The sequence below is a fragment of the Poecilia latipinna genome, unplaced genomic scaffold (genome assembly GCF_001443285.1).
Source record: "Poecilia latipinna isolate Pla-1442-1.1 unplaced genomic scaffold, P_latipinna-1.0 Scaffold672, whole genome shotgun sequence".
NCBI lineage: Eukaryota > Metazoa > Chordata > Actinopteri > Cyprinodontiformes > Poeciliidae > Poecilia > Poecilia latipinna.
The window spans coordinates 144,226-154,485 of record NW_015113288.1 but is presented as its reverse complement, the minus strand read 5'-3'; the positions used below and the strand labels follow the sequence as shown (position 1 = coordinate 154,485).

General features: G+C 40.0%; 1 protein-coding gene across 2 annotated transcripts in view; it reads right to left on the bottom strand.

Moving 5' to 3' along the window:
• Positions 1-763: 763 nt before the first annotated feature.
• The window catches only part of pcdh7a (protocadherin 7a), a 68,068-nt gene continuing 58,571 nt past the window's right edge, over positions 764-10,260 (bottom strand). For both annotated transcript variants that reach the window (XM_015044349.1, XM_015044348.1), the window contains 2 exons: positions 8,688-8,889; positions 764-4,536 (listed from right to left, as the gene is read on the bottom strand). In XM_015044349.1, coding sequence (XP_014899835.1) covers positions 3,998-4,536; positions 8,688-8,889 — 741 coding nt within the window. In that variant the 3' untranslated portion in view covers positions 764-3,997. The remainder of the gene's footprint in view (positions 4,537-8,687; positions 8,890-10,260) is intronic.

Sequence of the window (10,260 nt, the reverse complement as noted above, 5' to 3'; positions counted from 1 at the left end):
CAGTGTAGGTTTTCTATGTACAAGGCGAGGATAAAACACCAGGAGAAGACAAGATAAAAGAGTTTTTTTTTTTTTTATAAAAGTCTTTGTGGATGACAGATCTGAGTCCGCTCTGTTTTTCCTCTTTGTTTTCCAGTAGTCTAAAACATATTCAGGTTTAAACGTGCAGTATAAAAAGAAAATGGACACACCCACACAGTTTCATATACAGCAAGTTCCGTGAAATCCAGATCAGATGGGGTTTGAAAAGTATCATCATGTAACTGCCATAAAACAGTAGTCTGAAGACAAAAGCGCTTCTTAGACAACTCTTGGGTTTTTTTTTTTTGTTTTTTGTTTTTTTTCTTAAAAGGTATCCCGAGTGTTTTACTTCGCAGTGGGGACCCTCGTGCACCTCGTTCCAGCAGTCCATTTTGCAATGTGAAGTCTCAACAACAGAGTCTCCAAAGCTTTCCCTTTTTTTTTTTTTTTTTTTTTGGTTCTTCTTTAGCGCAGTCCATCAAGAACAGAGCTCTTTAAATCAGCAACACTAGAGGCTGGGGGCCGGGTGGGGGGTGTTGGAGGTAATGAAGGCCGGGGATTAAATAGGTACGTCAGTGGGCTCAAAACTCCAGATTGTGCAGTACAGTAGTACATTACAGTAATAAAGTCTGAAGTATGTACAATTTTACAAGGAGTTTAAGTAGAACATCTAAATTACCCTCTTAAAAAGGTAAGATGTCTTTGCACACCTGAGTTTGCTGCTGTTCATTTTTTTTTTTTTAAATCTTGTCTCTTTGTCTAGTCTGATCCAAAACAACCAGATAAAAAAAAAAAAAAAAAAAAAAAAAAAAACAAAACAAAAAAAAACAAGAAAAACATAGGAGACAGACTTACTGGCAGTTTCCACCAGAGTTACATTCGCCCATTCAGACATTAATGAGATCAGTGTAGATCGAGGGAGGAGAGGAGAGGAGAAAGGAAACTCATTAAGACCACAGGGACGACCTAACCCTATTATCCCTATCACGCCATGGAGCCACACACACACACGCACACACACACGCGCTCACACGCACACACACACACACGCTCCGATGATGGGAATTAAGAAGCGTTGGCCTCGATCCACACCCACTCCTCTGTACTACGCAGCCGAGTGTGTCGGAGAGGCTGCCGCAGTAGATGACGGGCAGGCCGGGACATGAAGGAGTCTGTTACCGGCACAGCAGCACGGGCGTGTTCAGGTCAGAACGTCGCTCTCCCGCCGCACGACATGCTCGTTCCACCCTCTGGCACAACCCTTCCTCTCAACTCTGAAAAACTCTGAGAGAAAAAGGCCCAACCAATTTGACCCAACTGCAGCCCAGTTCCTCCGTCCGCCATCATTATCTCCACTACCCCCTTTGTAAAGCGCAGTCATTTAGTACAGATGTATCCAAACAGTCGTGCTGCCAAAAAATAATAAGCACAAGCTGTATCTTAAAAAAAAAGAAAGAGAAAAAAAAATACATTTTCTGTCATGCAGAGTTTCTTTTTCTTTCCTTAATATACCTTACAGGAATTACAGAGACGTGGTTCTTTTACGAGTCCTACTTACACTATGTGGAATATCTCTAACTCCAACGGTTTCTATCGTTACTTTAAGAGTAGATGCCACTGGTATTCTCTTTAATCTTGGCTTGCGGATCAGTCAGAGAAAGAGAGAGATGGGTAATTATTTAAATACGTTTCATGTTTAAATACTGGCTGGAGAGGAGCAGGCAAAACGCTACAGCTAGTTTGATGAGGCAATGCATAAGAAAAAGAAAAAAGACGTGGAGGAAAGCACAAACACACATGAACCGAGTGTTTCGCAAAAATCTCAGTTTTGTTTCTTTCGAATGAACTTGATTTGTGTACGTTTGTGTCTCTTACATGATTTTACTGCATGGAAGTGAATGCAGGTTATTATAGACTTTACCTTAAAACTCTTCACCCTACGTGAGCTCTACAAACGCTCTGCATGAGCTCGAGGGTACATGCTAATGTGTGTACGCTATGTGTTTGCAACTGCATGCTTGCATGTGTATATATATTCATATATAAATATGTGTGTGTATGTGTAGATGCAAAATGAAGTTGGCACCTATGTCTACTCTGAAACTACGGAGAGCAGCAGAAAGAGAACACTGCTGCTTGATCCAATGCGCACATACAATATATACATACAGAGTGGGGAGTGAGGGGAAAATCATAAACATACGTCTTCACTCGTGGCAGAACACTCTGGCACTAGAAACACGCGATGACAACCTTGTATTGTGAGTAGTTACATTTGATCGCTGTATAAAAAAAGTCTAGTCTTGCTCTGATTTTCTGTTCACACTGTAAGAATCTCGGGGGGAGAAGGGGGGGCTGGTTAACACCCCACACCTCAGCTATGATACATTTAGCTACAGTGCATTACAAACCTATTCATACTCATTGGACCTTTGCACATTTTATCACGTTACAACCTCAAACCTCAATGGGCTCTCTTTTAAGATCTTATGTTATAGGCCAACCAAAAGTAATGATGCACAGATGTGAATCAGAAGTAGAATAATACGTGGCTTTCAAAATGATTTACATACAAACATCTAAAACTGTTGCATTTGTAGAAACCATTATTCTAATGCCCTTAAATAAAATCTAGTGCAAACAATTGACGTCAAATGTCACCTCGTTAGTCCATCTGCGTGTTATTCACTCTTGGCAGAGAGTTCTGGTATTGATGTGAAAAGCCGTTTTTGCAGATTCTCTACTGGATTTATGTCTAGACATTGACTGGCCTCAGTTCTTACTTAGAAGAACGGAAAAGTTCAAATTCATTCTTTTTCATCTGGAGAAACTTCAATTAGCTGAACTTAATTATCATTTTTATTCAGACGTGGTAACAATAATGAAACTCCAGTTTTTCCCAGACTGCATAGGAATACGGTTTGGTCAAAACCACTCTGACTGTTTAGATTTGTGGTTTTACACTTGAAAGTGAACCTCAGCACCAAACTCAAGTATCTTACAACCTACATCAGGTTTTCTTCCTGGATTTCCCCTCTATCAGCTCAATCCATTATTATCAGCTACGGCCAGTTTCTCTGTTTCTGCTGAAAAACGCATCCCGCAGCATGATGCGTCCATAATGGTGTGTTCAGGAAGATGCTGTGTTTTTTTTAAAGTAGACCAAAAGGTTTGATCAGATTTATATTTTTAAAATTGTATATCAATCCTTCTACTTTACATTTACCTGCTACTTTATAATGGATTATCACACACAAACAAAATCCAATAAAATACATATAAGAATGGAGTTGTAACAGAATGGAGTAAAGATCAAGGAGTATGAACATTTTTGCAAGGCACTGTAAAGCATAGGAAAGTTTGATTACTTTGAATTAGATCAAGTCATTGTGAAAACACATTTTCTTGTCTATTTTTTTCCCCACAGGAGGAAACTTCAGTTGTCTCTTAGCTGGGTCAGACCAGACGAGTCCATTTCTGGCCTGATGAAGCCTTAGTTTGTGTAGATGCACCAGACATTTAGAGCATCTGAGTTCATATGGGCTTCTTCACATAAATACATATACGGTCGAAGGGTCAGGCATGCATTGGATTCAGTAAAAAACAAAAACAAAAAAAAAAAAACAGAAGAAAAGATTGTTTTCCTCCGCGTAGACACACACAGTCATCGCCTGTTAGGTAGCTTTCAGCAGTTATATATAAATTAAAAAAAAAGTGTTTTTGGAAAGAGTTCCCAGTCTGAGACCTGATCAATCACTTGCCTAAGTTTAAGTGCTGATAATTGTTAGTACGAGTCTTGAAGTTACAGTTTGATTTTAGCTTTTTGAAAGCATCCATTTGTCATTTTTCACATCTTCGAAGGCTGAAAAGACCAACCACACTGACGACTTGTCAGTGCACCTTGGAACCTCTTTTATTTTTTTCTTCCAACACACAAATGTAGGAGTTTCATGAGGACTGCACCACCTACAGGCTGTTACAGATAGACTTCCCGGCGTGACAACGTGAGGCATGACGTCGTCTTGTAGTCCCCCCCAGTCCGCGCCAGTGGTATGACCTCAGGTGGGTTTTGGCCCTCGCCTGCCTCCTCCTCGGGCTGGCGCCTCCCAAGGCCCGCACCGCTGAACGTGTCGTAGGATGCGGAAGTCATTTTGCGGTTGAGAAGATTCCGGTTGTGGTCGCCCATGTTTCTGTTGCGGTCTCCACGGCCCAGGGTGCCGAGGGGGTCTCCGTTGGCTAGGGGTAACCTCTGGCCTTCTCCTCCGACCACGACTCCAGGCTCCGAGCTCCCTGCGCTGCCGGCACTCTCGCTGTCGCTTTCACGGTCGTTGCCATGGAGATTGTTGTTGTCGTCACCTGGAGCAAAGGTAGAGAGGCGCGGAGGGTCGCTACCGTGCCGCTGCCTTTGCCGTGGCGAAGGGCGGACAGGCATCCAGCATGTGTCAGAGTGGCCGAACTCGTCGCACTCCCTGGTGCACTTTCCAGTTAGTGCTACGTCTGGAAGCTGTCTAGCATCTGGAAACAGGAAGTGGATAACAATGGGTAAAAAAAAAATTAAAAAAAATAAAAAATTAAATATTTCACTTTGCTATCCCAAATTAGCAAAAAAAAAAAGTTGGCAACCAAATGGAAACAGCTGCAGAAAATGAGTTTATAACTGAAAAACAGGTGAAAGAAAACAACTGATAAAAACAAAGAAAAAGATTAGACTGAGACTATTAGGGAGGGGAGCCTGAAAGGAAGAAAATATGCTGTCTGAGCAGAATGCAAATTGCTGACTTCTGAGGAATGTTAAAAAAAAAAAAAGGGAGAAAGCAGCTGCGATCAGCACTACACGAAAGGTGAAAGGTGAGGTCAGACAAAGCAACCATCAGAGCCTTGGGGAATGTAATTATCAGCTTTCTGAATGGTAAAATCTACACTTCTGTACGTGTAACGTGAAGGTTACATATTTCAAATCCCACGTGAACCCACATCCCACGTAAAAGATCAACGAGGACACCGGTGACTGGACGCGGATTTCCTCAAAGGAATGAAAGGTTGTGGATTTTTAAACCAGACATTTTCACACCCGTGTCAAAATGTGAAACTTCTGCGGTGTAAAAAAAAAGAGCTCATGAGAGATCATTTCAAAACCTTCCCAACCTTTTAATGTGACATCCAGTATTATCCTACTGAGTAGTAGGGTAAAAGATGGAAAATAATAATAATAAAAAAAGGCATAATCCTTTAAACTAATTCTCAGTTTTATGCATCTGATCCAACTTTGACTTTATTCTTGATTTATCTGGAAGAAAACATTTCTGCAAAATGAAATATCCAGGTGCGACTATAGTATTCTAAAACTGCGTCAAAGACTGTGCTAGCGTCTCAAGAAAAACGTATTGAAATGTTTGGCCTACAATTTTAAAAGGCATTTTTGGTGGAAAAGCACCATACCGACTCTGAGGTAAAGTGGGGACAGCATCATGATCTGGGCGTAGTTTTCTGAAGTTTTTTTATTTTTTTTTTATTAAGGTGGATAAAATCCTGAGCAGTTCCAAATATCAGACAGGTTTAACCCCAAACCTTCAGTTGTGCTAGAAAGCAGAAGCTGAGGGGAGATTTTATTTTTCATCATCACACCAAGTCAAAGCAAACATCCAAATCAACAAAAAAATATGACAAGAGAACTGTGAAGTCACCTTAAGAGGTCTGTGGACAATATAGGTCCTCACAATCCCACTGTTTTGGAGAATCGCTGCAATCAGGTTATTTTGCAAGTATTTTATTCGACTTTTCTGTCTTAAGAAGCGAGTTGGTTTCACAGGATGAGTCACGCTGAGGGTAGATAAAGGTTTCATCTTTAACACCAGGAATTTTTAAAGGGAGTGTGCTTTTGTGTATAAAGAAACTAAGTAACACTGAAGCAAAACTTCCTCACTTGGTATTCACAGCCGATTGCTAATTTTGAAGTGTTTTTTTTTTGTTGTTGTTTATTTGTTGCGTAATTAAATAAAACACACTTGAAACTAAACATGAGATCGTGGGCATCCTGTTAGCCAGACACTGTAGCTAAATAAGGCGGAATGGGCCTTTCAGGAGAACGTTCGGGAATTACAGCACGGGTTTTTAACGACAATAAAAAAAGATGCTCCAGCAAAGGTGTTTTTTACATTAACAGGGGTATTATTAATGAAAAGGAAAATATTACAGAAATATTATTTTTTAAACCAATAAATTCTGATGACTACGTAGGTTTTTAAGACTGCAGTGTGAATACGCTTGGTAATTATGTGGCACTGTGGTTGTGTTTCTATATATTCTCAGTTATACTTGGATTGTTCATCGTTATGTAAGCAACACAAGGTCTCCTATCTCCCTCCCATCCTCTATATGCTATTGAGCTGCTGCGTTCACTAGAGAGAGTGCAGTCATTGCAACTTTAACTGTGTAGATTCAGCTGCACCTATATTTGGAGCGCTCCTACATATTTATCATTACGCAATGCAATAACGCAATCGCTTGTCTTCTTGGAGCAAACTGGTACTTGATTTTTGTGAGCCACTTTATTGGGTAAAACACAGCCGAGAGGTTAAATGTTGCAGCTAAAAGGGCTCCAGTGGTAAGAACGTGCTGGACAATACTTTGTTTCACAGTAAAAGAGAAGCACTGGCTAATCTGAGCGTATGTTTATCCCCGACAGAAAAAAAAACCCAAACAGTTAAACAAAGCACTTATGGGTGATTTTAGCAATGGTTTACTAAATTGCACCACACAATACCTACACTGGCTGCCATTTTGTGTTAAAGTAATAGCTGTTTCATATGGATTGGCTGAAAATGTGCAATACTCTCATCACTGTAGAAACGGATATAAATGCTATCAAATTCTGTTTTTTTGGTTTTTCTCCAGGCAGCAGCTTTAATGATGCACACATATTGTGATGTGTTTTCAAACTATAAATTGGATTTGCATAGCTTGGGATTTGTTCTTTATTGAGACTGCAAGGAAAACATTTAAAAACAATTAAATTCATCTAACCATTCAATGATCCATTACTGCTTATCTGGGGTCAGGTTGTAGGGGCCGCAAGCCTGAGCAGCCCGAGGCACCCGGCCCTGCTCCTCCAGGAGATTCCCCAGGCTTTTCCAGGCCAGCCAAGAAACATGTTTTATTTGACGCAAAAAGTTTTTGCGCTCTGACTGAGACACCTGCATTAAACATAACTGACAATTTTCAACAAATGCGTATGGTGTCTTGCAAAAGTATTCACTCCCTTTGAACTTACAAAGTCAACATTTCGACTGTCAATGCATTTCATTTTGCTTGGCCTACGCAAACGTGTGCATAATTGTGAAGTGGGTTATAAAATGTTTTTTTTATGGTTTTCAGGGGTTTATTAAAAATCTGAAAAGTGTCATCAGCATTATATTATATTATATTTTTTAAGCAGGGAGAAACAATCCGGTCAGACAGATGGGAATTAAATACAAGACAGTCCTGCGAAAATAAAAAAATATCAGAGGCTACAAAAAGTTTGAGACTGGGTTCACCTTTCATCGCCACAGGAGCCATTAATATAAAGCCAGAGCCACATTCATGAGTTAGAATGATCCAGCTAAAGTCTTGACCTAATAATTTTTAGCAAAGTTTGAAAATTGATGTTTTGCAGACTACATGCAATCTGACTGACCTTGAGCTATTCAAAGAATGGGCAAAACATTTAGCCTCCAGATTTCCCAGTAGACAGTTACCCCTAAAAGATTTGCTGCTGTATTTGAAGGAAAAGGCCAGTTTAGGTCAAAGGAGTGTTTACTACGGGCAGAGGGAGGGTGGAAGGGCGATGAGGGGCTGAATTCAATGCATGGACATTTTTCAGGTTTTCATTAGTAGGAAAAAATATTTTGTGTTGATCTCTCCTGAAATTCCCAATCCCTAGAAAAAAAAATTGAAGTTTGAGGTTGTAGAGTGTCAAATTGTAAAAAGGTCTTCTGAAAGGCATTTTAAATACTCAACACATTCTGCCTTATGAAGCCTGTCTTCTTCTGACCATGAAAAAAAAACAGTCCAAAATAAATTAAAATTTTGATTAAAAAACACAAAAGAAAAACATGATTTTAGCGGAATAACACTGACCCCCCTCCCTCCTACAATTAGTCAGCTACCATGGGCATGGTGACCTTGCTGTGCTGCCACAGCTCTAGCTTTTTTTTAAGACTTGCAGTGGAAAAAGGGACAAAGGGAATTTTTTTTGTCATTGACAGAGAGGCTTAAGGCCACGGATGAGACTCTGGCACAAGACACTGCCGCACATTAGCTTTTCTAAAAATCTCCTCACATAATACACAGAGGCCTTGCTCACACAGAAATCCTGATGTGCGGTGCTTGCAGACAGACAAAGGACAACTGCTTTATAGTGTAAAACACATTTCCATCAAGAGAGAAAGAATAAAGACTCCTGGGACCTTGACAGCAAGTCAAGGTTCCAATGAAAGTCTTTCTCTGGGTTGTTTCTGTGTGTGTGATAGAAAGAGAGTGTGTAATCAAAATATCTCTAAGCCTTTCTTGGCATAAAGTACATAGCCTTGAGAGGGGAAATATTTCAGTGAATGTGTTTGGCAGCGTCTTAAGCTCAATGAATTATTTTGGCAGAATGGTTAATTGTGTTCAGAATGCCAGTATACCGTTCTCTACGTGCTCCTCCTCCCCCACGCTGCCCTCCGGCGTTGTGCGCTCGTAGCCTTCTTCGGGAAGCGGCAGAGCTCCCAGCCGCGGTCCTGATGAGCTCTTGCTGCTTGGTGTCTCTGAATCTTCCAGGCCACTGTCATAGCAACCACCGTCCTGAGGTTGGCTCACGACCGAGAAGGTCACCCGGCGAAGGGTCCCCTGCAGGCAACGTACAAACACAATATGGGATTAATCATCTAGGATTCCTAATCTGAGATTCTAAATCTGAGGATTAGACTGTTGGGCAGGGTCTGCAAAGACATATTGAGATTATCTGATCATGTTCTCCTTGATTATGGGTTTAGCAGCTACAATGCAGTGTAATAGGCATCAACCAATCACAGGGGTCTATCAAAGTTTTCTGATGCCTTTTAATCCCAGTTTAGATTAATGCTGCTGGACATGTCTGGTGTTTACAAACCGCTGGCCTGCCCAGAAGATTCTTACATTTGATCTTGCAGCTGTCACGATTTGATATCGTGACAGCTGCGTAATATGGAGTCCACTCTCAAAAACACTTATTTTGTGCTCTACTGAAATAAGTGAAGACAGATAGACGATGAGCGTTTTGATGCTATTTAAGTTCCCTTTGGTCAGCTAATGCAGCACAATGTGCTGATGTTAATAAAAAGCCTTGTTTGTGTTTCTGAAACTCAAGTGTTCAGAGATCCATAAATCAATCTTCTCTAAAAGCTTAATCGTATTACAGGTGAGAAGCACCATCATCGGTTCACCATCATAGGGCCAGCTCATGTACAGAAAAGACATATGACCAAAGACAATGGGCTCACACCAAATGGCAGTCTTGCATATATTTGGACCAAGAAACCATCCAGAAAAATAACTTATATAGAAGGAGAAAACAAACTCCTTTTACCTTTTAAATTATGATATTTTTTTTAAAGAAAAAATTCATTTACTGCACTTCAGTTTTACTCCCCGACCAACAGAATCAAGAGTTTCTGCTTGTGCATAAATCAGGTATGCTACAAATCCAAGTTTGTCTTTACTGCTTTTGCTCACAATTCTGTGCAATGTTTGATTTTCTTGGGAAGTATAGTATTTTTTATATTTTCAAAAACAAATTTGAAAACCTGGAGTTCTTGAAGAAACCCCGTGTGTATTCTAACTTTCTCCCCATAGTTACGTCATGCGCGTCTTAAGTTGTTGACACTTTAGTGTTAAATTCTTCATGTAGCGCAAACCTGCAGTTTACAGGTCTGTGTGATATTTGATTTCCTCAGGGAGTGAAGTTTTTCATGATTGAAAAAAGTATCTGAAAAGCCCAAAGTACCTGGAGAACCTCCACAAATCTATTAGGAGAATCTGGAAATTGTGATATGAAAGATATCTTAAAAGACATGACTCCACAATATACGGGTTACATTTACTACAAACAAAATTATTATTATTTTTTAATAATTTACAAAAAACATTAAAAAACCCCCACAAATTCTATTTCCATTGTTTTTACTTTGTGTTTTAATTTCGATTTCTTGATTATTTCTCTCATATATATATATATATATA